This window comes from Musca autumnalis, unplaced genomic scaffold (assembly GCF_047663935.1).
Source record: "Musca autumnalis isolate F117 unplaced genomic scaffold, ASM4766393v1 scaffold_4, whole genome shotgun sequence".
Taxonomy (NCBI): domain Eukaryota; kingdom Metazoa; phylum Arthropoda; class Insecta; order Diptera; family Muscidae; genus Musca; species Musca autumnalis.
Window position 1 is genome coordinate 187,192,197 of NW_027411977.1, and position 27,856 is coordinate 187,220,052.

General features: G+C 34.8%; 1 protein-coding gene across 2 annotated transcripts; it reads left to right on the top strand.

The window, feature by feature from the left end:
- Window positions 1-5,382: 5,382 nt before the first annotated feature.
- On the top strand, window positions 5,383-10,515 carry Cnot4 (CCR4-NOT transcription complex subunit 4). Of its 2 annotated transcripts, XM_073984840.1 has the most exons (4): window positions 5,383-5,529; window positions 5,602-5,938; window positions 6,021-6,273; window positions 6,414-10,515. In XM_073984840.1, exon 4 carries the CDS (start codon window positions 6,459-6,461, stop codon window positions 10,230-10,232), a length of 3,774 nt encoding a protein of 1,257 aa, XP_073840941.1. In that variant the 5' UTR covers window positions 5,383-5,529; window positions 5,602-5,938; window positions 6,021-6,273; window positions 6,414-6,458; the 3' UTR covers window positions 10,233-10,515. The 2 variants fall into 2 exon arrangements, with proteins under 2 accessions (XP_073840941.1, XP_073840940.1); XM_073984839.1 differs by having other exon boundaries at window positions 5,525-5,938; window positions 6,021-10,515.
- The last annotated feature ends 17,341 nt before the right edge of the window (window positions 10,516-27,856 follow it).

Sequence of the window (27,856 nt, forward strand, 5' to 3'; positions counted from 1 at the left end):
TTTTTTCCTATTTTCTCTGGTGCTGCTTTGACAAAATTCAGTGTAAATAAACAGAGAGAAAAGAATTGTACATGTTCGCTCGCACATTGTGGACAAATTGTAAATGTGCCGACGTTGATTCAGTACGAACGAAACGTTGAGTGCTCGGGTTTAATTTTTGTATCGGAGAACAAATTTCTGCTAAACCTAAATAATGACGGGACGTACACATATATTTCACCTTTGTACCACAACAACGCTCTTTGAGCGTCCGTACTACCCAAATAGGTACGACAAAATCACATTGAAAACACCAATTCCGTGACCAAAACTTATTTAAATGTTTTCATTCGTAAAATAAATATTTTTCCTTTGCAATTAATTGGATTTCAGGTTTTGTCCCAGCTAACATTTTTTTCCGAATTCGTATCGAATTCGGACAGAATTTCTGAAAAAATATCCGATTCTGATGCCGAATTCGTACCGAATTTGGTACGAAAGTTGTATCGACGTGGTCACCGAATTCGGAAAGAATTTTCTAAGGAAATTCTTAAAAAATATTAGAGTTTCGCGACGAATTCGGTCCGTATACGGAAGTAAATTCTTAGAAAATTCGGAGAAAAATTTAGATTTTCTGACAGAATTCGGAAAAAATTCTGGAAAATTCGATGAAAAATTTAGATTTTCTTAAGAAAATCCGTCCGAATTCGGAAGGAAATTCTGGAAAAATTCGGAGAAAAGTACAGATTTTTTGAAAAAAATCGGAAACAATTCTGACGCTGCCGCCTTTGATATTGACACAACACGTCTACTGTACTGAACAACCCCACTCAGAGACTATTTATGGAAGATTATAATTTCAAACTTTCTAATGATTTTGCCTGTTGTTATCATTTTATGATTAACAGTAGAACAATGTGCAGAAGTAAGTCGAAGCTATCAACACTAGCTTGAATTATTATATGTTGCATTTATATTTAAAAAATTGTAAATTTGTATACGCGAATTTTATGACCAATAATTTTGTTCTTCGACATCAACCGAAAAAATTCCCTTAGAAAATCCATTAGAAATCGGAACGAATTCGGAATGACGATTCTTAAGGTTCTTTAGAAAATGTGCAGAGATTCTTAAAATAAACTTATAGAAAATCGGTCCAATTTCTAGGAAAATATTAGAGAAATCGCCCACATTTCTAAAAAAAATTCAGAAAATCTCAGAAAAAATCTGATATCAGAGCCCTCGGAAAAAATTGTTAGCTGGGGTTGGACTTTGTAAATTTAGTTTTCAAAATGTAATAGGGTCTACACATGAATTTATGTTTTTCCTGAAACAATTTTTGGAACGACCCTATTATTCAATATTATCTTTGGCAACTAGTTTTCAATACAACAATGTTGTTTTTGTAAATTTGTTAGTTGTTGTAATTCATGCATTTACCTTATATGAATATGCCTTGTGTTTTATATACACATTAGGGTTATGACTTTTTGACATTTTTCCTCAAAAATGATTTCCTGTAGCAGGGATGAATGAACTTTTGTCTACTAATCACTATGCTATCGTTTATTCCATTGAAATATAAAAAAAGTTCACGCACAAATCGATTTTAAGAAAATAATTTTTTGAAAAAATATATGAAATGAAAAAAAATTTTTTTTCAAAAAATTATTTTTTGTTGCACAAATGAATAAATGTAAGCCTACTAATAACTATAATTACGTTTATTTCATTCAAATATTAAAAAAGTCGCGAAAAAAGACACTTTGGAAAATTTTAAATTTTTTGTTTTCTGTTAAAAAATTATATTTTTGAATAAAAGCGTTTACGACATTTTTACGATTCTCAGAATTGAAGAAAAATAGTGAGAAATAAATTTTATGCCATTTTAATTATCTCATGTGGCTCTAAAGTTTATTTTCAATTATAGTCTGTTTTCAGTGACTTCAAGAAATCGTCCATAATTTTGATAAATTCAAATTTTAAAATCATTTTGTGCGTGAGGTTTTTTCACCGAATCACCTTATAATTAAGATTTTATGTAATCTTATGGCAAAACTCATCACGCTATGATACAGGGATATGAGGTTGTAAAAAAGTCATAACCCTAATACACATAGCCCAGAAAGTCTACGTTCACCTTACTACTTTTCAAAAACGATGCTAAAACTTTAATAAATAGGTAAATTAGATCAGTTTTTCTTTCAGAAATATGTTATTGGAACTCTTTAGTACCAGAATAAAAAGAAAAATTCCAGAAAATATGTTATTACTACGAAGATAACGGTAAAAAAGTGTTACAACTGCTAAATTAGAGCCCCAAAAAGTCTGCGTTCACTTTGTATGTTGCAGTAATACCGTTCGTTTTTTGATTTTTTTTGCAGTTTTCTCCCAGTTTTAATCAATATTTGCTCTGTTCCAGAACCTGCAAGAAGTTACTATTTTTTACTACGATAACAATTTTCCCTTTATGTTATCGAAAAAATAGTACAAATTAGTAGATTCTTGCAGTTCTGGAACAGACCATTACTAGTCATTTTGTGAGGTCGCTTGCACACTTAACTTAAAAAATTAAGGTATTTTAAGAATGGAAAACAAGGGCAAAGAAATTGGAATCGATAATAGGAAAATTCTAGGTAAATAATGGAAAAAGCTATCAAAATATTGGCGAAACTGTAGGTAGAACATATTAGTCTATACGTAGAGTGATAATTAACTATAAACAAATCGGAATTTTGAAGTCAAATAATTATCTTCTGAAGAAGTATCAAGAAGTATGGAAAAAACATTTACTAGGCGTTTACACCAGACAGTTTGTCTTCAAATACAACTCTGAATTACTAACACATACATACATTTCTCGGTTGTCTTCCAGCTGTCCTTCATTTTTCCACAGACAGCCGGGTTAACAAATTTTTGACATTTTCGTGAAAAAGAAGTGAGATGATAATTCAAATGTGCTGAAAACAAAAGAATATGTAAAAAACAAAACGTGTGAACGGAAAACGAAAAGAAATCGATGATTTTCATTCATAATTTTACAACTGTTTTTGCAGTTGTCTGGACGCCTACGTCACACAGGGAAGTTTTGGGCTTTTGACAATCAATACATGAACTCAACTGTCCTGCCATTTGTAAACGCAGGGTTACCCAGCAAAAAAAGTCCTCCCAAAATCATGGGTTTTGTAAGGTATTTTTGGCAGCCGTAACTACTCGCAAACCCCCTTTCTTCCCCATTATTTTTACAAGGGCATGTCGCACTCAGTTTGTAGTTATTTTATGACCACTAGAATAACTAGTTATTCTGTGGCCACTAGAAGTTGAAAAGTAAGGTGAAAAAAATTCTATTTTTAGAACAGTTGATGTAGAGATTTTTTTATTTTCATCACACTTCTTACTTTTATTTTACTTTATTTTATTTCGCTTGCTCTGCGAGTTGAACACACGAACCCTCTGATTTCTAGCCAAAGACACTACATACTATGCCACGCACACAAACATTAAGGGTTGCTTAAGAACTTAAATGTGCAGTGCACATGTGCAACACGAACTCATATTTTTTAATTAAAAAAACTCGCGTGCCGACAGTGAGCGTTGAACACACAACCCTAGGATTTATAGTCGGACACACAGTCACTGTGCCACCGTCCTCATTACTTAGTGACGAGCAACGTAACTTGTAATGGGAAAAGAAGCTTGTTTACATTACTTTGTAATGGGTTACGTAATGACTACTGGATCCAAATTTTTGCTGTGTACTGTCGTAATTGAGGCAGCGAATGCAAGTTGCTTCAACAAAAATCAAAGTGATTCGAGAGCAGGTCTTAAAGTGAATTTATCCAAAATGTTGTGTGGGAGGTACCCGAAGGAGTGGACAAATATAGTCCATATTTGAACCTGATCTATATCTGGTAGATATATTAGGATGTGTACAGTATGGACCAAATCGGTATTGTGAGTATTGTGCGCACAATTTTTTCGAACATTTTTGAACTTTTGTGGGGAGGTGCTTGAAGGAGCGGACCGAAATATTACGAAGGTCGCATTTTAGACCGAATCGGCAGCTCCGTTCGAGAGGTACTTTGCGCTCCAACCACTACACACGGTGTCATAAAGGTTTTTTTTTTTTTAATTTCAGGCTATTTTCTCAGGAAACTTATACCGTCGTATGGCAAGCAGTGAGTACAAGTTGCTATAACAAAAATCAGAAAAGTTAAGAAACGAAAAATGGTAGTTTTGTAGTGGAATTCTAAAACGCATTTTTTTTTTGTTAACTTACAGACAAGATTTAGTAATTATCGAAATTATAAGTATTTTAATTTGACCGACATTTGTCGGTAACTCGAAAAATGAGTTACAGAATTCCACTACTAGTCCACACTAGGGTGAATTTCATTAAAAAATTTATGAAATTATGCGTTCTTAGATCGAATTCCCCACTACAAAAATTTTATGATTTTACTCTACAATTTTTTCAAAGAAATCACTCTAGTGTGGACCGGGACTAATGCTAGGTTTACATTAACGAAATCCACTCAATTTCATCTGTCAATTCCAGATGAGATTTCATTTGACGTTTGAGCTATGGAATTGACAGTTGAAATCGAGTGGATTTCGAAAATGTAAACTTAGCATTAAACGTCAAATGAAATCTCAATTTCATCTGTCAATTCCAGATGAGATTTCATTTGACGTTTGAGCTATGGAATTGACAGTTGAAATCGAGTGGATTTCGAAAATGTAAACTTAGCATTAAACGTCAAATGAAATCTCATCTGAAATCCATTGGATTTCATTTGACGTTTAAGCAATGGAATTGACAGTTGAAATCGAGTGATTTCGTAAATTAAAACCTAGCATAAAGGACGGCTTTCTGGTGAATGACCACGAAAGTGTTCTACCACCAACATACTTGACGACGTATAGAAGTACGGCTTTTCAAGTAAAAATTTGTAAAACTTGAAGATTCTTCCACGTGAAGGAACAGAGCGTTCCATTACCTCGAAAATTGCATAACTGGGGCTCAATTCTTCTTCTATGAAAATGTGAAATAAAAAGATTTATAAAGAAAAATATGTTGAATGAAAAATTTTATAAGGCGAATATTTTTCATTTCAAATTTTCATAGAATAAGAATCCAGCCCTGTAAGCTGGCTGTCAGACAAATTTCGTCAATATGGTGACATAATGATGTATAATAACTATGGAATGTGTCATTTTATATTGTGTGCTTTCTCCAGTACATAAAAATTGTAAAACATTTCAACAAATGTTGTAAAAATTAAAAAAAAATATTTTTTGTTTTGTATTTCATTCAAACTCATAACAGTTTTTTAAAACTGTTTACGTTTTCTGTCGTACGTTATACGCCGTTTCTTTACTCAACCCTTTTGAAAATTTTCTAGGTAAAAAGAGATAACATATTCTTTCTCTGAAAAAGACAATTATCAACTAGAGAGAGTGAGACAACTATACAGTACAGCGAATACATCGATTAACAAATAAGAAAAAATACTAAATACCAAATACTCGGAAAAGGCGTGTTTCTTCGTAAGCGTTTTAGGCGTAGATGTGTTTTCTGTGTGATGATAATAAACAAATTAATTACTTTCTTCATAACAGTTTGAACATTTTCAATGAAAGCTATTTGAAATATTTAATTCTGGTCAGTTTCTTTTATGGAGAACTTGTATATATCACTTGTTTTTTCTCCCGTCAACGCTCGAAATTCCCCAAAGCGCCAAACGCTTGCCTTGTACCTATTTCCCAGTTTGCCTACCGAATACTTTATAATCAATTTGTTAGTTTCCCCAAAATATTAGCACTGCTGATGGAAATAAAAAAGTTACTGAAGGTTAACCGTGTAGAATTATTTATTTATATGAATTGCCGTATATATTGAATACCAGGAGCCCCTGAATATTGAAATTTTTTGCAAAAACTCAACGGATTTTTATAGGTTTGTTGAATGATATTGATACTCCCCCTCATTAGCCTACAAATCAATGATATTGACAACACTTTTCTTAACTGTGAAATAGTTGTGTCACCACAAACATATTCATCGTCGTAGTCCGTCGTTTTGCTCGAGAGGGTCCGAGAAAATCACTTTTTGTAACCCAACGAGATCGAACGAGATTTGGGAAAAGCAATTTTCTTCATTGTTGGAAGGAGAAATCCCAAGACACGTACTATCATTATCAAACCAAAAGGAAAACATCTTTGCGAATTTAGCGAAACGAGCTCTGGAAAAGGAGAAGAAAAAACGAAAAAGAAGAAGAAGACTTTTTTAGAGTAAGAAGAAAACTGTTGATTGATTGATTGCTGGCTTGCTTTTGTGGCAGGGTAACCAATCAACCAACCATCATCAATCCATACGTTGTCGTTGTCGTCAAAAGCAACAACAACGTCAGTAACTTTTTCGCCTTTCATAGACTTTTATCCCAAGAAGTTGTGCTGGTACTTCCTGGAAATTTACTATGAATAATCTAAATAACACTGATGACATTGTGGAGTGCCCACTGTGCATGGAGCCATTGGAGGTTGATGATCTCAACTTCTTTCCCTGCACTTGTGGCTACCAAATATGCAGATTCTGCTGGCACAGAATACGTACCGATGAAAACCAGCTGTGTCCTGCATGCCGCAAGGAATATCCTGAGAATCCAGCTGATTTCAAGCCCCTCAGCCAGGAGGAAATGGTTGCCTTTAAATTCCAAAAACGCCAACGCGATCAAAAGCGTAAGCAGGAAATTACCGAGAATCGCAAACACTTGGCCAATGTTCGAGTGGTGCAAAAGAATTTGGTCTTTGTGGTGGGCTTGCCACCTAGGCTGGCAGATGCTGAGATCCTCAAGAAACACGAGTATTTTGGCAAATATGGTAAGATTCATAAAGTAGTTATTAATCCTAGCACAACGTATGCGGGAGTCCAGGGTCCATCGGCCTCGGCGTATGTGACCTATGTGCATAATCCGGATGCCCTGAGGGCCATACAAAGCGTTAATAACATAATGATCGATGGTCGTCTGATAAAGACTAGTTTGGGCACTACCAAATACTGTAGTCATTTCATGAAGAATCAACAATGCCCCAAGAGCGATTGTATGTATCTGCATGAATTGGGTGATCCCGAAGCTAGCTTTACCAAGGAAGAAATGCACCAAGGTAAACATCAAGACTATGAGAAACGTTTACACGAGGCGTTAATAGCTACAGCGGGTAATAGTTCAGGAGGGGGATTGGTAACGACAACAACATCATCGTCGTCATCATCGTCCGGTGGTATATTGAGCGGCAATAGTAAGTCAACAGATTCCAGCTATAAACCGAGTGGTATTGTTACTAGTAAATCAGCCAATGCCATTAACAATGGCCATGACATAACTGGTACAAATGCGCCTGTGGTCAATGGTGGGCAACAGTCAACAGCGGAGGCATGGCCCAGTCTGTCAGTATCACCGGTTAGTAAAAAGGAGAATGTTAATCCGGCAAATGGGGGTCCCAAAAGTAAAAAAGAACGACAAAAGCAAGAAAAAGCAAAACCGGAAAAGAGCAGCAAAACGAAAAACAAAAATTCCAATTCCAACTCCACATCAAACAGCAACAACAACCACACCAACAATAGCAGCAGCAATAATACAAATCCTGCAAGCAAAGATTCCGTGGAGGCAACACACACCAACAGCCACAAATCCACAGCTGCCGCTGCCACAGAGAGTGAAAAAACAAGAACAACAGACAAGGATCGGGATCGAAAACAACAGCAGCAACACAGCCACAGTTCATCCAGTAATTCCCAACAAAATCAAAGAAAAGAAGAGCCTCAAGCAAGAACCGAAACAGTTGAAAACAGCAAAACCAACTCCAAAACAAAAACCAGCACCACCCAGGATAGTAACAGCAAAAGCCAGGCAGCTGCAAACAGCGAACGGGACAGATCTAAAAATGAATGCAAACAAGAAACAGTCACAGCCGCATCAGCAACAGAGAACACGATGTTCGTTTCTAACAGCAGTAATAGCAGCCTTAGTAGTAGTAGCAGCAGCAGTAGTAGTAGTAGTGCTAGCAGCAGCAGTAGCAGTACCGCCAGCAATGGAAACCTAAGTTCGGAATCAAATACACCTCAACAAATTCAGAAATCTAATTCCATTGATGAGGCCGCAACCACCAGCAGCACAACAGCAGTGGCAGCAACGACATCAACAACGTCCCCCTCCGCGGCAACCACCATCACAACAACAGACTCTGTGGAAAAATCTGCATCTTGTCCATTCACAGAGAGTATTGAGCGCACAGCTGCTAATATCCCAGATAACTTTTCCGTTTTTGGCAATAAAAATAAGTCACCTCTGTATAATGGTATAAACTCCCTAATAGAAGAGGCTGATAAGACTAGGAATTCCATTGAAAACACCCAATCGGTGACACCACCTACCACAACTGTTACGGATATGCCCAAATTAAGTCTCTTCGATGATAGCAGTTTCTTTAGTTTGAATTCTGGCAAAATTCCCCAGCTGCCTCCGCTACAACAACAACAGCATCAACAGACCGCTTCACTAATAAACAATGCCGCCAAACTACTAGATGATCCCCTGCTGACCGGACGCACGGTGCCTAATTTACCCGATCTAATCAATGGCATCGATGGCTATCAGAGTAATTTGAATTGCAGCAATGATTGGGAGGATGCATTCAAGAGTGTCATACTCAAAACTAACAAACAAATGGAAGAGAAACTGCAACAACAACAACAGTTGCAACAGCACATCAACAATCATCATCACCTGAAGCAACAGGAAGATTTGCGTAAATTACAGGAACTGCAAAAACGCAATATTCTTCTGAACTCAATGCGTGTTTCACAATTGGGTGGGCCATTGGGCCCCTTGGGAACTGATCTTGGACGCCATTCCCACTTTATGGCCCAGCAAAATCCTCTCTTACAACATCAACAAAACCCTCTGTCCACTGAAAACCTTTTGCAAAATACAGCCCAGCTACCATTCGAAACAAATATGTCGAAATTTTTCGATTTCCACAAACACCAACAACAACAGAAACTGTTACATTATGGTGGGGGCATTGGAGGTGGTCCCTCAGCTGGTGGTTTGGGGTCGCTTAGTGATAATTTCCACATGATGTCCCTGTTGGAGAATAAACCATTGAATTCTCAGCTTTTGGATCCCAACTCTTTGCTCAACTCCCATCTACAACAGCAGCAACAGAAACAAAAACAACAACAACAGCTTTATGGTAAAATGGATCCCATGATGCATCATCAACAGCTGCAAGCCCAGCAACAGCAACAACAACAGGCCCTCAGCAAAAACCTCTCCAACATGCACTCAAATCAGAATCACTTAAAATCACAATATCTACAGAATTCCAATGCCGATGATGATTTAGGCTTTGATCCCTTCATTGAAACACAAAAGGCTTTGGCTGAGCTCATTGAAAATGAGGAGGAACAACAGCAACTGCAACAGCACAATAATGTGCCCACGTCACACTCCAATCCCATTGGACCACCCAAACCACCACAGCAGACCCAACCCACACCACCACATCAAGATCACATGTTGGAATATATGCAACAAAGAATACGCATGCCTCCGCCTGGTTTTAGCCATCTCAACAGCTCCTTGGGAGGTTATACTGCCATGGATCCTCGCTTGCATAGTAACCAGAATAGTAAAATGTTGCCTTTTATGAATTTGCCTGGAACAAATAATGGCGGGGCTGGTAATCCTCCACATATGGCACCACAACCACAACAAACACATCCCTTACAAATGCCCAATCCAAATGTTTGGGGCTCCCACTTAGGTAGTATGCAACAACAGCAGCAGCAACAGGGTATGGGCTTGCGTCACGACAACCTTGGCCAACCTCAAAATATGGCAAATCAAAAGCCCGGCTATAGCAGCGGTGGTGGCAGTGATTGGACTGCCATGGATCCAGCCATACTATCATTTAGACAATTCTCTTTTCCCCAACAGCAACAACAAAATCAAATGGGTCCCCCACAAATGCCACCACCACAACAGCAACAACAACAGCCACCACCACAGGATATGTTCTTGCAACATCTTAGCCAACAGGCTGCAGGATTTGGCCTAGGCGGTGGGCCACCAGGTGGTAATGGTCAAATGCCAAACGGTCAACATCATAATTCACAGGGTCATTTAAATGTTGATGCTAATGTCCAAGGTATGCTGGAATTTCTAAAGACTCATCAATTTGTTTAATTTAGAAATCAACATACATGCATAGACACACACACACACAAACAAACGATATATCAAAACAATAAAGATGCGCGGGAGGATAATAATGTAATGAATATGATGATGTAGAAGAAGAACGGCTTGTTTTATTTTAATCTCTATTATATAAATATATTTAATCAAAACCCCCAAACAAACACACACACTCTATAATTGAATTATTATCGAAGCGAAATTAACTTTTTTTGTCAATATTATGTAAAACTAATTAATCAATTTAAATAAAATTATTCAAACAAAAAAATTTAAAAAGGAGTTATTTGTTAATAATACGGGGGAAGATGGGGATAGAGCCAATATTGGTGTGATGCTTTACGGCAAAACAATTTTTGATGCAGACATTTTGTGACCATTAGGAACAAAAAATGTCACGTGACTGCTAATTCCTTGTGAAAATATACATATCGCTCATTTACTCAAAGAGTGGCATAACTCAAAAAATGCTTTTTCTGAGTTAGCAATTTCTATTTTTTCTGTGACATTTACTTTGTCTTGTGTCAAATTTTTATGCTGATATCTTTAAAACTCATCGAGTTACATCTCATTTACCACGGGTTTGGCATAATTCAACAAGAAAGTTTTTTGAGTTTATGAAGCACAAAAACACTTCAAATCCTGCTTGATCTTGCAAAGAAATTTAGTACTGATATCTGGCTAGCTGTTTGCAAACTATGGTCCAAACAGTTATTTTATTTTTTGTGTAAAAATCCGTTTAAGTTGGAAGGTCAAATTTTAATCGCCAACTTAAAATGCGTTTTTCTCGAAACTAGGTTTTTTGAGATGTGTCACTCTTTGAGTAAATGAGCGATATATAAAATCGGGAGATACTGTTACATTGGTCTGAACCAAATCATGAACATTAGGGCTATCACTTTTTTACAACCTCATATCTCTGTATCAGAGCGTGATGAGTTTTTACATAAGATTACACAAAATCTTAATTATAAGTTGATTTAGTGAACAAATTTCACGCACAAAATTATTTTAAAATTTGAATTTATCAGAATTATGGGCAATTTAAGAGCCCATAGAAGGCTTGAACAAATTCTAAAGAAATTTTAAGATTTCATAGAGGTCTCCAGGAAATTCCAATAAAATTAATAACATTTTTATAGGGGGTTATCATGAACGGCAATTCCCCGTGAATTTTTTCGCTTTCTCCCTTAAGTTGCAACGGCGGAAAAACAAAATTCACGGGGAAATTTCATTCATGATAACCCCCATAGCTAAAAAAATTCTAACGAAATCTTCAACAAAATTCATAAATAATGAAATATTTAGAGCGCAAATTTCTAAAAAAATCATTAGAAATTTCGAATCTTGGGCTTTCCTTTTTCACTTGCAAAAACCATCAATCATTAAGCTCGACTCCAACGAAAAATTAATTAAAGATTTCTTTAGACGTTTTTGGAGCTTCAAATATTTCTTATTACTTTTTTTGGGAGCCCTCCAAATCTATAGAGCACGTCTAAAGAAATCTTTAGAGCACATAGAGGGTTCCAGAAAATCCAAAAAAAAGATAAAAATTTTAATTTATAGCCCATAGAGGGCTGCAAAATTGTAAAAAAATCTTTAGAGCTCATACAGGGCTCAAAAAATTCTAAAGAAATCTTTAAAGTCCTTAGAGGGTTCTAACATTTAAAAAAAATCTTTGGAGCCAAACAAATTGTTTAAAAATTTTTAGAGCCCAAAGAGGACAGAAAAAAGTCTAAATAAATCTTTAGAATCCATAGAAAGTCTCCAGAAGAATCAAAAGAAATCGTTGGAACTTCAAAAACTTCTAAAGAAAACTTAAAAAAAATCTAAAGAAAACAGTCCATAAAGGATTCTAAAATTTAAATTTTTATTTTTGGAGATCATAGAATGCTTCTGCAGAGGGCTCCAAATATTCTCATATAGGGCTAGAAAAAATACTAAAGAAATCTTTAGTGCCTATAGAGTGCTCCAAAAAGTCAACTGAAATCTTTGAAGCTCCAAAAACTTCTAAAGAAATAAGTTTAGTTCATAGAGGGCTACAGAAAAGACCAACAAATTGAAAAAAAATTACAGCCTATAGAGGCTTCAAAAAAATCGAACGGAATCTTCAGAGTCCATAGAGGACTCCAGAAAATTCAATTTTTTATTTTTTTAGTCCAAAGAGGGCTCCACAAATAGTAATAAAATGTTTAGAACCCATAGACGGCTTCAAAAAAATTGTAAAAAATTGTTTAGCCCATAGGGAGCTCCAAAAATTCTAAATAAATATTGAGAGCCTATAGGGGGCTTCAAAAATTCGAAAGAAAGCCTTCGAGCTCATAGAGAGCCCGCAGGAAAGTCCTAATGGCTCCTGAGCATACAAAAAAAATTATAGCCCAAAGAGGGCTACATACATTGTAATGAAATCTCTAGAGCTAATAGAAATTTCTACACATTTTAATGAAATTTTTATAGCCCATAGAGGGCTCCAAACATCTAAAGAAATCTTTAGAGACCATAGAATGTTCAAAAATTATATAGAAAAGGGCTCCAAAAAATCTTTATAGCACAAGAGGGCTACAGAAAAATCCAAAAACTGTTTAGACATTTTTACAGACCTTAGACGGCACAAAAAAAATCTAGAGAACGGCAAAAAATTCTAAATAAATATTGAGAGCCCATGAGGTTCTCCAAAATATACTATAGAAAGCTTTAGAGCTCATAAAGTGCTTCAGAAAATTCCATAATTTCTAAAGAAATGTTTATAGATCACTGAGTGCTCCACAAAATTCTACAGAAATCTTTAGAGCCCATAGAGGGTTACAAAACTGTAAAAAAATGGAGGCTATAGATTGCTCCAAAAAATTGTACAGGAATCTTAAGAGCCCATAGAGGGCTAGAAAAAAAAATCTGAAATTCTTTAGACATAGATGCGGACATTGTTATATCGACATAGAATTTTATGTTTATCAAGGATATATGTACTTTATAGGATCTCCGGCGAATATTTCGATGTGACAAAGGTAAGTATACCCTCCATATTTTGTTGGAGGAGGGTATAAAAAAATTGTCGAATATAGAGACCATTTGAAATGCATATATTTCAAAAAGTCTGCCAAGGTGGTCTGGTAGTAAGTCCATAATTATATTAGGCAATTTTTCTTGCGGCAATTGTCAATTTGAAGAAGAGAGAGGTGAGGCATATGGTAACCCTTTGCCTCTCAACGCCCTCTCTTACCCACAAACTGACAATTGCCGCAAGGAAAATTGCCTAATGTAAATATGGACTAAAGAGCAGAGTAACAGACTCCGATAAACCTGATTTGGATCTAGCTGGATCTGGTTAATAATGACTGGTCAAGATGATTTGGGTATGTGTAATATTTTTCTTTTTCAGTCTGTAGTTAATCTACAGTTTGTGTGGAGCGTGATTTTACTTTGGAACCATTAGAATTACAATGAATTACATTTAAAACAGAAAAGTGAACGTTGGAACCTGGAACACTTTTTAAAGACATTTTCACTTTCACCACAGTTCCAACATCGAGGGACGCTTCATTTTCAGAAGAAATTTTTAGAAGGAATAGTTCGGTGCCGTCATAATAAAATATACAGTCAACCAAAAAAAGTCTACATACACTCCATAAATCTCGAGTTTTAAGGGTAAGGAAACATTTTTATGAAAATCCAACTACATAGATCTATTTCATAAGCCTAATGAACAGAATTAATTAATAGATTAATTGCCGTTATTTAAGCTCAGACTTCGCGTATAGCTTGTTAAAGCGGACCCTTGCAGATTTCGTTGTGTTTTTGAGTTTGCTACTTTATAAAACTCCAGAAAATCCAGTGGGACTGATAATTTTGAGATCCTAGGGCGCTTTGAAGTTGTCCTTGTAAACATTATGTGCTCCTGAACACCGCAAAATGTACGAATTCCCGACTTTTCTCATAAAGTTTATAAGTTTCACAGTATTCCAAGGGGCAAATTACATGCAGAAGCCTTGGAATTACCTTGTAACAAGGTCTGGTACAATCCTCGAACATACATTGAATCAGCAATGCAAAATTATAGCGCTTTTTGTGACCCTAACGATCATAATACGAGTGCATAGTAGTTAACAGTGTAAATTTCATACAAATTTCATGCATTCTTTGGTGGTGCTTTTATTTTGATGATTTGGAAATTTTAGGAGCGGGTTTGTATAATAATGTTGTACATTTCTGATTGAGTTAAGGTCCAAAATTATATCAGACCTTATTACAAGGTAATTCCAAGGCGTTTGCATGTAATTTGCCCCTTGGAATGCTGTGAAAACTATAAACTTTAAGAGAAAACTCAGGAATTCGTATATTTAGCGAAACTCAGGAGCATTATTATCCACAAGAACAACTTCAAAGCGCTCTAGGATCTCAAAATTATTGGTCCCACTGTATTTTGCGGGGTTTTACAAACTACCAGACTGAAAAGCTCAAAGAAATCTGCAAGGATCTGCTTTAACGAGGTATACGCGAACTCTGACCTTAAATAAAGGCAATTAATCCATAAATATGTTCCTATATTGTCAAAAAGAAGTCGTGGACAACCAAAGATGTTCGATTAAGCAGCAAAAAGTAAAATTTGTATTGCTTATTCTATAAATTTTACGGTAATCTCAATATTTCATTAATTTTTTGGTTTTTCATAAAAATGTTTCCTTACCCTTAAAACTCGAGATTTATAGGGTGTAGGTAGACTTTTTTGGTTGACTGTACATGATTTTTGGAGGTGAGAAAAAAAAAACAAAATTGATGAATAGTAGTACCTTTGATAGCGATTCAAGAAGGGTACTTAAAATCCAAGAACACAGCTTTAACAATAATTAGAATTAATTCGTAAAAAAACTCATCAAATTTAAACAAAAATATTTAAAAAAAAAAACTTTTTACCCTCATCAACATTTACCCCTTCGCACAATTTAAAAGTAGTTTAAATAAATTTTTCTTATCAATATTGTTCAATATTCTTCCAATTGAACTTCGAGAATTGTAACAAATACTTTGTTGTTACAATTTTCCAAGTCCGTCGAATCAACTTTTTGTCCCCCATTTTAAGGACAACCTCCTGCAATGAAGGAATGCTTAGTAAAACTTTTCTTTTTGTTGTTTGATGCACACATACTTATGTATGTATATTCCTCGTAGCGAGGTGTGCAGCTTATACCACTACCATCTTACAAAGCTATCAATTGACTTAATTTTTGGTAAAGTGTTGCTTGTGGTGTTTGGAGTTATTTTTGATATGTGGGGGTCGAATAAAGTTTTTATCAATTTTTATACCCTCCACCATAGTATGGAGGGTATAATTAAATTTGTCATTCCGTTTGTAACACATCGAAATATTCATCGGAGACCCTATAAAGTAACCATGTCCGTCAGTCCGTCCGTCTGTTGAAATCAAGATACAGCTCGCAATTTTGAAGATAGAGCTTTTTAATTTGGTATAGAAGTTTCTATTACTCCTAGGATGTTTGGTATTGCAAATGGGCTATATCGGTCCACGTTTCGATATAGCCCCCATAGAACGGTATCGCACGATTTTTGGTCTTTTGAAGGTTGTAGCCTAAGTATCCAACCGAATTGGTTGAAATTTGGCATTAAGTCTTCGTAGGGGGTATACAACTTTCCACCAGAAATAGAACGGTACCTCCCGATTTTTGGTATTATGAAGGTTTTAGCCTCATTATCGCACCGAAATCGCTTAAATTTGGTACTTAGTCTTCGATGGGTGTATCAAATATTCCCGCAAAAATTTGTCGGTATAGGTCCACGCCTTCGTATAGCCCCAATAGAACGGTACCTCCCGATTTTCGGTATTTTGTAGGTTGTCTTTGGAGGTAAAAGACTTTCTGACTGAAATTCGTCGGTATACGTCCACGTTTCGATATAGCCCCCATAGAACGGTACCTCCCGTTTTTCGTAATTCTGAATGTTGTGACGTCAATATTCCACCGAACGACTGAAATTTGTTATTTAGTCTACCATGGGGTTATAAAATATTCCAGAAAAAAATTATCAGTATAGGTTCCCATATCGCCCATAGAAGCGTACCTCTTGATTTTCTGAATTTCGAAGGTTTTATCGAGATATCGGAAATGTGGTATTTAGTTTTCTTTGAGATTAAAAACTTTCCGCTAAGAATTTGTAGGTATAGATCGACGTTTTCATATTGCCCCGACGAAACGGTACCTCCCGAATTTCGGTATTTTGAAGGTTGGCCACATTGTTTTACCGAATTTGCTGAAATTTGGTATTTAGCCTTCTTCATAAACGAAAAGAAACTAAATGTTCCATTTTATTGCAATACAACTTGTGGTGGAGGGTATAACAACTTCGGCCTGGCCGAACTTAACGCCGTTCTTACTTGTTCTATTTTATTTTTGACATTTTTAAAGGTACTCTAATAAAGTAATAACTTTGTACTTTGTTTTTATTGTTTTGGCTTGTTTGGCAGAATATATGGATGTTATGTGTTGGAAAGCTTACCTGAATAATTTTACTGTTACAATTGGACAATCAATTTGTTTTGAAAGGGGGGAAATGGCTGATTTTGTAGTTATGTGTTTTGTAGAAAGTTTTCACAAGTTGATTTATAACACATATTAGAATGCATTCTAAATAAATTACTTACGGCTATTCATATAAGTTTTCGATTGTTAAATATAAGAGGATATCGGACGGAAAGCACTTTTTCAATTTTAGAAGTTTGCTCTAAGTAAAAAAAAGATTCTGTTCATTAAATGGACAGTCATGTTTCATTTAAAATTATCACCGACCCTGGCATATGCTACAAAAAATTTATATACAGTGGTGGATAATACATTTGCAACAAAAATTCATGTTTTTGGAAAATTTTATTTAAAATATTTTTGTTAAAGCGAAATTAGGCATTTTTGCAATTATTTATATTTCATTGCTTCAAAAGAAAAAAGAGAAAAGAAAAACATAATAAAAAAATTAAGTTACAATGTTTTATTTATAAATGCACTTAAAGCTAGAAATAATTTTACATGATGGAATCTCTCAAATAAAACGCTTGCCGTTTAATATTGTTACAATTTTTAATTCAAATGCAAGCGTTTTATTTGATAGATTCCATAATGAATAGAGATGGACAGTGGGTAAATACCCAATGGGTAAATACCCGGTAAATTGGGTAAATACCCATTTGTGGGTATTTATTTGGGTATTTACTATATTGAATCGCCAATACAACATCTTAGACCCTATTTCTGGGTTTAGGCTATGAAATCGTTTCAAAATGGATAATTTTACAATACTTTAAACCCAAGTGTTGGGTAAAAACTCATTAACTGCCGAACCACTTGACGTAGGCTGACAAAATTTGGCTCAAATATTACAAGAGAATATCTGGTATTGAAAATGGGGTCTCTGGGTTTATATTTTGATATAGCCCCCATATAACCGTTGACAAATTTTTGCAAGGATATTTTCTACATATTGAGAACTCACTGTGCCAAATTACCGCCAATTTGGTTGTAAAATGTGGCAAATAGCTGAAAAGTACCTTAAATCGGGACCCAGCAAAATGTTTGCCTCCAAAGATGCAGTTATATGATATGTACAAGTGATCTGGATGTGCATCAAATTATGCATTTTCACTGATGATTTTTACAAGAGCGTGACTACTGAAAGATGCACTCCAAAGCACTGCATTTTAACTAACCCTTTGGCACTGCATTTTAACTGACCCTTTGGCATTGCATTTTAACTAACCCTTTTGCACTGTATTTTAACTGACCCTCTGGCACTGCATTTTAACTGACCCTTTGGCATTGCATTTTAACTAACCCTTTGGGGTAGAATAGGAGGCAGTCCAAAGCACGTGTTTGGTACAGGCATTCTGCGGAAATTATGCAAGCCATTACAAAATATGCCAGAACAAATAAAATGCATTTATTATTTGTGCAAAACAAAAATATTAACAACTTTATTACATTAACACAAATTATGAAAATTCTCCATTGAATTCAATCGCAAACATGCGTGTTTCCTCCGCTTGCATTTGTTCCAAGCTGAACTGTTTTTGCTTCATTTGCTAAATGGGTTGTCTTCCCATCACCAGTTAAGATTTCGACACGTACTCCAACAGCACTCCATTCGGAAATTTTCTCCTGTGAGTTGCCGGAAAAATGTTCACAAATTAAATATTATTTAAATATTAAATATTATTTAGTTTGTATTAACAAATGTTTGAACATGTTAACACGCTTATCTCTTTTTGGAAAATGAAAGCCGCTGCCTGTAGAGATGTACAATCTGATTTATGTACATATAGGGATCTCTAACAACTGCTAATAAAATGTAGCGAACGGAGTGCCTTTTTCACGACTCCGTTTGGACTGCATCCGGATGCTGTTAAATTGTGAGGAATTGGAGTGCCTTTTTCACGACTCCGTTGAACTGCATCCGGATGTTGTTAAAATGTGACAAGTGGATGTGATTCTTTGGATTGCATCCAAATGCGGTTAAAATGTGAGGACTGGAGTGCCTTTTTCACGACTCCAGTTGAACTGCATCAAAACATGCCGTGACAGAACTAGTCCACATTGCACTACTTCCAATTTATTTTGCTGGGGAGGTACGGCTATATGGGGGCTATACCAAAACATAGACCCAGGGACTCCGTTTTCCATACCTATTGATATAAGAAAGTTGTGAGCCAAATTTTGACAGCCTACGTCAAGTGGTTTGGCAGATAAAGAGTTTTTACCCAATATTTGGGTAAATACTCGAAATCGGGGTACCCTTATATGGGGGCTATAAGAAAACGTGGACCTACGTTGACAAAATTTTGCAAAGATATTTTATACTCATTGAGGACTCACTGTGCCAAATTACCGCCAATTTGGTTGTAAAATGTGGCTAATAGCTGAAAAGTACCTTAAATCGGGAGGTACAGCTATATGGGGGCTATACCAAAACATAGACCCAGGGACTCCATGTTCAATACCTTTAATACTATTAATATATGAAAGTTTTGAGCCAAATTTTGTCAGCATACGTCAAGTGGTTCGGCAGCTAAAGAGTTTTTACTCAATATTTGGGTAAATACTCAAATCGGGGTACACCTATATGGGGGCTATAAGAAAACGTGGACCTACGTTGACAAATGTTTGCGAGGATATTTTATACTCATTGAGGACTCACTCTGCCAAATTACAGCCAATTTGGTTGTAAAATGTGGCTAATAGGTGAAAAATATCTCAAATCGGGAGGTACTGCTATATGGGGGCTATATCAAAACATGGACCCAGGGACTCCATTTTCAATACCTTTAATACTATTTATATAAGAAAGTTTTGAGCCAAATTTCATCAGCCTACATCAAGTGGTTCGACAGTTAAAGAGCTTTTAGTATTTACCCACTTGTTTAAAGTATTGTAAAACTGTCCATTTTAAAACGATTTCACATCCTATACCCAAGAACTGGGTGTAAGATGTTGTATTGGCGCTTCAATATAGTAAATACCCAAATAAATACCCACAAATGGGTATTTACCCGGTATTTACCCACCGTGTGGGTATTTACCGGGTAAATACCCTGTAAATACCATCTCTAATAATGAACAATTATTTTCTAGTTTTGAATGCATTTATAAATAAAACACTGTAACTTAATTTTTTTAATTATTTTTTATTTTTAATTTTCAGTAATTAAATTTTTGACCACTGAGAACCTCATAACAAAATTATAGCCAATTTAGGCCGAAAATATTGATAAAAACTTTAAAATACATGAAATCGTGTGGTAGTGTTATATAAGGGCTATACCAAAACCTGGACTTATGTATGTCCAACATTTTTGGTGAAGATGTTTCTGTACCATTGGGAACCCCAAATGCCAAATTACAGCCAATTCGGCCTAAAAATGAAGATAGAATCCTTAAAATACTTTAAATCGGGTGGTACCGATATATATTTGAGCTATAAGGAAAAATCGACTGCAAATGTGTGGAAAACTAGATTTGAACTAAACAGACACCAAAGCAAGTTAAATAAAACACTGTAAAATGGACCCATATTGGTTTTGGTTTCTTATTCATGTATTGTCATCCAAATGTGCGCAAAGTTTCGGTTCGATTGGTCAACTGCAACTGTGTTAAAAATGAGTTACTAGATTTGGACTAAAATGGGTGCTATAGGAAAAAATGGACCAATATTGGTTTTGGTTTCATATTCATGTATTGGCATCCAAATCTGAAAAGTGTGCAAAGTTTCAGCATAGAAAAATTATCGTATAGATAAAGAAATACTCATGTTATGTGCTGTCAACCGTCTCAAACAGAAAAAACCCAAATTGTTCGAATGAGATGTTGGGGGAAAATGGAAAGATTTTCTTATATATTTCTATCTGAGAATGTAGATTTCGTCAAAAACTAACCCCATACAGTTTTTGTTAGAACAAAATGTTTATAAAATCGTGTTTATTGGCATTTTTAATTGAGTTGTTCTGTCAAAAAACTCAATGTTAACAACATTGGTGAAAGCATTTCTTTGTCTATACAATTCATTTGTCTATGGTAATACCCTCCACCATAAAATAGTTTAGGTGGAACAATTTTTCGGCCACGGATACCCGAAATGCCTAATCTAAGCTAAAAAATATGTTCAGCCAGGTGAAAGGTACCACCTGCGGGGCCATATTGATATGGCCCTATATTTGCAATTATTGGTGGAAAATTTTTATAACTGCAGGAAACCTCAAAAGTCAAATTACGGGTAGTTTTGTCTAACAATGCAGCTAAGACCCTTAAAATACCGAAAATAGGGAGGTACCGTTATACGGGACTATTCCAAAACATGGACATATGTTGACGATTTTCAGGGAAGAATTTTCATGACCACAGAGAACCTTAAATGTGAAATTACAGCTAGTTTGGTTAAAAATTGTAACTAAAACCCTCAAACTACCGAAAATCGGGAGGTATCGTTATATGGGGGCTATACCAAACATGTTCCTATGTTGATGATTTTTAGTGGAGAAGTTTTGTGACCACTGTGAACCTCAAATGTCAAATTACAGCTAGCTCGATTAAAAATTGAAGCTAAATTCCTCAAAATACCAACAAATGGGAGATACCGTTATACAAAATCATGGACCTATGTTGACGATTTTTGGTGGAGAAGTTTCGTGGCCACTGATAACCTCAAATGTCAAATTACAGATAGTTCGGTAAACATTGTAGCTAAAATCCTTAAAATACCAAAAATCGGAAGGTACCGTCATATGTGGGCTATACCAGAATATGGATCTACGTTGGTGATTTTTTGTGAAGAAGTTTTGTGGCCACTGAGAATGTCAAATTATAGTTGGTTCCGTTAAAAATTGTAGCTAAAATCCTCAAACTACCAATGTTCCTATGTTGTTGTTTTTGGTGCAGAAGTTTTGTGACGGTGCCCTGACATATCTCCAACGGACATAACCCCCAAAAAAAATTGCGGAAATAACTCCCAACGATTTTTTTTCTTAATTTCAAATTTATTTCTATGCTTAATTTTGAAATTTATAATTATAAAAATTGTTATAAATTATACAGTAGAAGTTAGAATGTAAGCGGAATTATACATTTGAGAAGGCCTATATGCCAACCAATGCCGAATTATCCACAAAATCCTCCTGATATCATAAAATTATTTAAAAACAAAATTATGCCCGAAATTATGTCAGTAGCAGTTCTGAGAAATTTTGCCATACTACGTTATTCGACGAAGACATTTTGTATACATGATAGTTATTTAAATTGTTCAATACAGTCATGTATATATATACTCTCGAACGGATCTGCCATTTCGGTCCAAAATGTGACCTTCGTAATATTTTGTGCAAACTTAGTTTAAGTTCGAAGATAAGCCAAATCGGTCCACTCCTTCAGGTACCTCCCCCACAAAAGTTCAAAAATGTTTGGAAAAATTGTGCGTGCCATAACTCTTGATGGGAGTGACAGATTTTATTCCATACTTTACACATCCTAATATATCTACCAGGTATAGGTCAGGTTAGAATATGGACTATATTTGTCCACTCCATCGGGTACCTCCCACACACATTTTTGGATAAATTCACTTTATGACCTGTTCTCGGATCACTTTGATTTTTGTTTAAGCAACTTGCATTCGCTGCCTCAATTACGACAGTAAAAGTGTTTTCAAGGGCAAGTCCATACTTCTTGAGAAAAAAGTCCGAAAGTTGTAAAAACCCCCTATGGCACCGTATGTAGTGACTGTAAAGCTCGAACCGAATGCTGCATTCGTCCACACTTTGGACATCGTAATATTTCTTCGAATATTAGATGAAATTCAAAGGTGGAAGGAGTGGACCTTCCGATACCTCCCCACAAAAGTTCGAAAATAGTCGCTAAAATGGTACTTTAAATATTGTCGAAACTCAGATTAAAAAAAGCCCTATCTATCGATATCCCCGCAAATTTTTGCGCTTTAATCATATCCATATTGTTTTGAAAACCCCCCTAAATACGTAAATTTTTTTGGAAAAAAAGTGTTTCAAACCACACAGGCTGAGGATATATCTCTGTCGGCAATGTCGACTGATACTTTTTTACTTGTTATTTTTTATTTTCTTAAATAGTGAAAATATTTTTGTGAGAAATCGCGCGATTATTTTCAAAAATATTTTTGCCTGCGGCGCTATTAGCTTTTTAGAAAGCATTTACTCATTTTTAAACTTTTATTTTTTTATTTTGCTAAATTGTGAAAACATTTTTAAATTTAAATGTTTTTTATCTTCTTATATTGTGAAAATATTTTTTAAAAAATCGTTTTAAAAAATCCTTTTATCTTCTTAAATAGTCAAACTATTTTTGTAAAGAATCGTGCAATTTTTTTAAAAAATATTTTCGCCTGTAGCGATTTTCGTTTTTCAGAAAGTATTTGCAAATTTTAACAAAAACTTTTTATTTTCTTACTTGATATTTTCCTGCATGCAGAATTTTTCATTTAAAATAAAATTGATTGGTTACTACCTATTTTGTATTTAATTTTCTTCAAAATTTTAAATAAATTAAAAATTACATTAAGAAATGAAAAATGTATATGAACTTAAAGTTATTTTTTAATTTTCTTATACATTTGAAATAAAAACTGTATTTAAATAGAAATCATTTAAATTTTAAAACGGACATTACTCCCATTGGGACTTATGTCCGCTAAAGGGGGTCGGCATAGCTCCCAAAGAATTTGGGAGTTATGTCCGCAAACTAAGCCGCTAGTTCGGTTAAAAATTGTAGTTAAAATCCTCAAAATACCAAATAATGGGAGGTACCGTTATATGGGGGCTATACCAAAACATGGTCCTATGTTGATGATTTTTTTGTGAAGAAGTTTTGTGACGACTAAATTATAGTTGGTTCGGTTAAAAATTGTAGCTAAAATCCTCAAAATATCAAAAAATGGGAGGTACAATTTTATGGGAGCTATACCAAAACATGAACCTATGTTGACGATTTTGGGTGCAGAAGTTTCGTGGCCACTGAGAACTTCAAATGTCAAATTACAGCTAGTTCGGTTAAAAATTGTAGTTAAAAATCTTCAGTATTCCAAAAAAACGGGAGGCGCCGCACAGTGTCACGACCGTGGCCAAAAATGGTAAAAACTAAATACTTCGCTGAATACATTTATTGATGGGGAGTGATAGAAAACATATTAATTAAGAAGAATCTGAATTTTGGTACTGATACGTGAAGTAGTTTTTGCTATATGAAGATTTAAATCCGACAATTTTAGTTAATACGTATTTTTGTTTTTTTTTTCTAAAATTAATAAATTATATTATGCGTTAATATTTAAAATTTAAAAGTAACGGTCGCACATACGATTAATATAGGCCAAAAGTTGATCAAAACTCAACATATAAAAATCGCGTTTTTAAAAACAAACTATTGGTAAACAGTCACCTGACCCTTTTCCCCATTCGCTATGACCATCCGCAACTATCTGCGGTTAACCAATCCAAAGCAGCAGCCGATTGAACTCAGCTATAATGAAAGCAAAAAAATACATTCTCAAATATTATAAAATGAAGTGAATATTGAAATAAATATATTTTCGCGAAAATTTATAATTTTCAAGGTTTTTTGTTTTTGTATATTCTCCGTACAAGAAAAGATTATAAAAGTTACAATTTGTTTTTGCAGCTTCACTCTTTAATAATGGTGGTACGTCTCTTCCTTCATGCATATTTTTTATGAAAATTTTTAAGATACCTCAAATTTCAAAAGTGAAAAAGTGCATGATGCGAACGTTTGCGGACCATAATTATTTTTGGTGATTTATGCACTGAAGTCTCCTACATTAGATCCAACCATAATATATTGCGCATATTTGCGCCATTCTGAAAAATATCTCATTTTTATCAACTAAAACCATTGAATTATTTAAATATGGAAGTATTTAAGAAAAAAAATTACAAAATATAAATATATTTTGGTTCCAGCGTTCGCCAAATCTACTTATTTTATTTGTACTCATGTGTATTAGAGCTCATAAAAATCGCCAAATATAATTGTTTATGCATCTTCACTATTAGTTTATTGTGATACATCCCGTCATTCATAGATATCTTTTATGATAACTCAAATTTCAATGGTGAAATACTACATGATGCGAACGTTTGCGGACCATAGTTACTTTTGATGTTTTATGCAAGATTATGCTGATTCAAAGATAATACGCTACGCATAGTTGCGCCAATCTGAAATAATCATATTTTTCTCCAGTGCAATCATGAAAACCTTTAAATTTGTTTCTGCAGTTAAATAGGAAAAATTTATGCAAAACAATTTAAAAAAAAAAAAATAAAAAAATATTTTGGCAACGTTTGCCAACACTAATTTTTGATCTGTCTTAAAGCCGGTGCTCTTATTTATCAGACTAAATCAAAACTTTTGATAAATGTTTGCGCCATTCGGAAAAATCACTGGTTTTTCTGAAGTAAAATTTAAATAATTTATGTAAAACAATTTTAAAAAAAATTACAAAAATATTTTGGCAACGTTTGCCAACACAAATTTTTGATCTGTCTTATTGCCGGGGCTCTTATTTATAAGACTAAATAAAAACTTTTGATAAATGTTTGCGCCATTCGGAAAAATCACTGGTTTTTCTGAAGTAACATTTAAATAATTTATGTAAAACAATTTTAAAAAAATTCCAAAAATATTTTGGCAACGTTTGCCAACACTAATTTTTGATCTGTCTTATAGCCGGGGCTCTTATTTATCAGACTAAATCAAAACTTTTGATAAATGTTTGCGCCATTCGGAAAAATCACTGGTTTTTCTGAAGTAAAATTTAAATAATTTATGTAAAACAATTTTAAAAAAAAATACAAAAATATTTTGGCAACGTTTGCCAACACAAATTTTTGATCTGTCTTATTGCCGGGGCTCTTATTTATAAGACTAAATAAAAACTTTTGATAAATGTTTGCGCCATTCGGAAAAATCACTGTTTTTTCTGAAGTAACATTTAAATAATTTATGTAAAACAATTTAAAAAAAATTACAAAAATATTTTGGCAACGTTTGCCAACACTCATTTTTGATCTGTCTTATAGCCGGGGCTCTTATTTATAAGACTAAATCAAAACTTTTGATAAACGTTTGCGCCATTCGTAAAAATCACGGGTTTTTCTGAAGTAAAATATGGGTAAGACAACAAGTGCGCACTAGGGTTATAACTTTTCGCCACATAGCCGTGTAGAAATAAGGTAGGTAGGTTTGTACCAATTTTCAGCTTGATCGGACCTATACTACGCCTTTAGTGCATTATTTACCTCATATCCGATGCTAATATATATGGGAGCTATATCCAAATCTGGACCGATTTTCATTATTTTCTACAAAAATAGTCCTTGGACCAAAGATATTTGTGCAAAATATTATATCAATCGGATTATAAATGAGGTTTTTGGGAGTTTTAATCAACTTTTAACATACATTACTCCTATGTGGGTCGCTGCAAAAATTGTTCCTAAGTTCTCTTGGGATGTAATAAACTTGGCTACACTTTTGTTTGCATGTAAATATTAATTATATGGTGTTTACATTTACCCAAACATGTATTACTAAGTTTGTTAATTTTCTGAAGCAAATTTTAAATTGAGTGGAGTGGGAAAAAATGGTATAAAAGTGTATATCGATATTTTTTGCTGTATGAGTAGTAAAAAGTGAGTACTTCAAATATATAAGGGTCCCAGCTGCAGAGGTTTGCAGACGAATGTGTCATTTCTCTTTTTCAGCGACCACCTCACTGAGAGGATACCCCCCTTTTTTAACAAATCGTTTTGCGGTGTTGGCTATAGCGCGAAAACGAATGAACCGATCATCATATATTTTTGTGGGCTTATTAAGTACCTAACAATCTTGCTTTAAAACGAGAGAATTTTGAAAATATAAATTTTTAAAAAAATTGTTAACAGCGAAAATTAAAATTCGATTTTTTACAAAAAATTTACCTTTTTTGACCACTAATTGTTTAAAGGAAAATTCTCATATATAAAGACAAGAGTTTGATATATTCAATATGCTCACAAACAATATAAAAACTAAACACCAAATTTCAGTCATATCGGGTGGATATTGAGGCCACAACACTCAAAATACCGAAAATGAGGAGGCACGGTTCTATGGGGGCAATAGGAAGACGAGCCATTTCGGTGTGATAATCAGTCTAAAACCTCCAAAATACCCAAAATCGGGAGGTACCGTCCTATGGGGGCTATATGAACGCGTGGACCTATGCATACAAATTTCAAGGTGAAGGTATAATACCACCTACCAAGACTAAATACCAAATTTCAGCAATTTCGGTGTAATAATGAGGCTAACATCTTCAAAATACCGATAATCGGGAGGTACCGTTGTATGGGGGCTATATCAAAACGTGGACCTAAGCCCACAATTCTCTGTTGGAATGTTTGATACCTCTACCGAAAACTAACCACAAAAGTTGAATACTTTCGGTTGGTCATTTTGTCTAAAACATTCAAAATACCGAAAATGGGGAGGTACGGTTCTATGGGGGCTATATCAAAACGTAGACCGACCAACCCAATTGTTTGTCCTGAAGATTGTAAGTCAATAATAGGTACTTGTACCAAAATTGATGTACTTACGACAACTCCTTCTATTTTTGGCCATTTCAATGCGTTACGAAAAAACAAACTTAATATACCTTCCATACTATGATGGAGTGCATGGTTATGTCAAAATTCTCTTTATGTTGTTGGGGAATTTCCGAACAAAACTTTTGTATCCACATTTCGATCCGAAACAGTGGCTAAGATCCTGCAAAACACAAAAAATCGACAAATTTCAGGTGGAAAGTTTTGTATCCCCAACGAAGACCAAATACCAAATTTCGGCCATTTTTGGTGGGATATCGGGGCCACACCCTGCAAAATATCGAAAATCGGGAGGAAGAGTTATATAAGAGCTACATGAAAACATGGACCTAAACCGATAAATTACTGGCTGAAAGTTGTATACCCCCCAACGAAGACCAAATTCCAAATTTCAGCCATTTCGGAGGGATATCGAGGCCACAACCTT

What these genes read in the sequence shown, in the direction of transcription:
- Cnot4 (XM_073984840.1), top strand. Translation starts at nt 6,459, where the DNA reads ATGAATAATCTAAATAACACTGATGACATTGTGGAGTGCCCACTGTGC.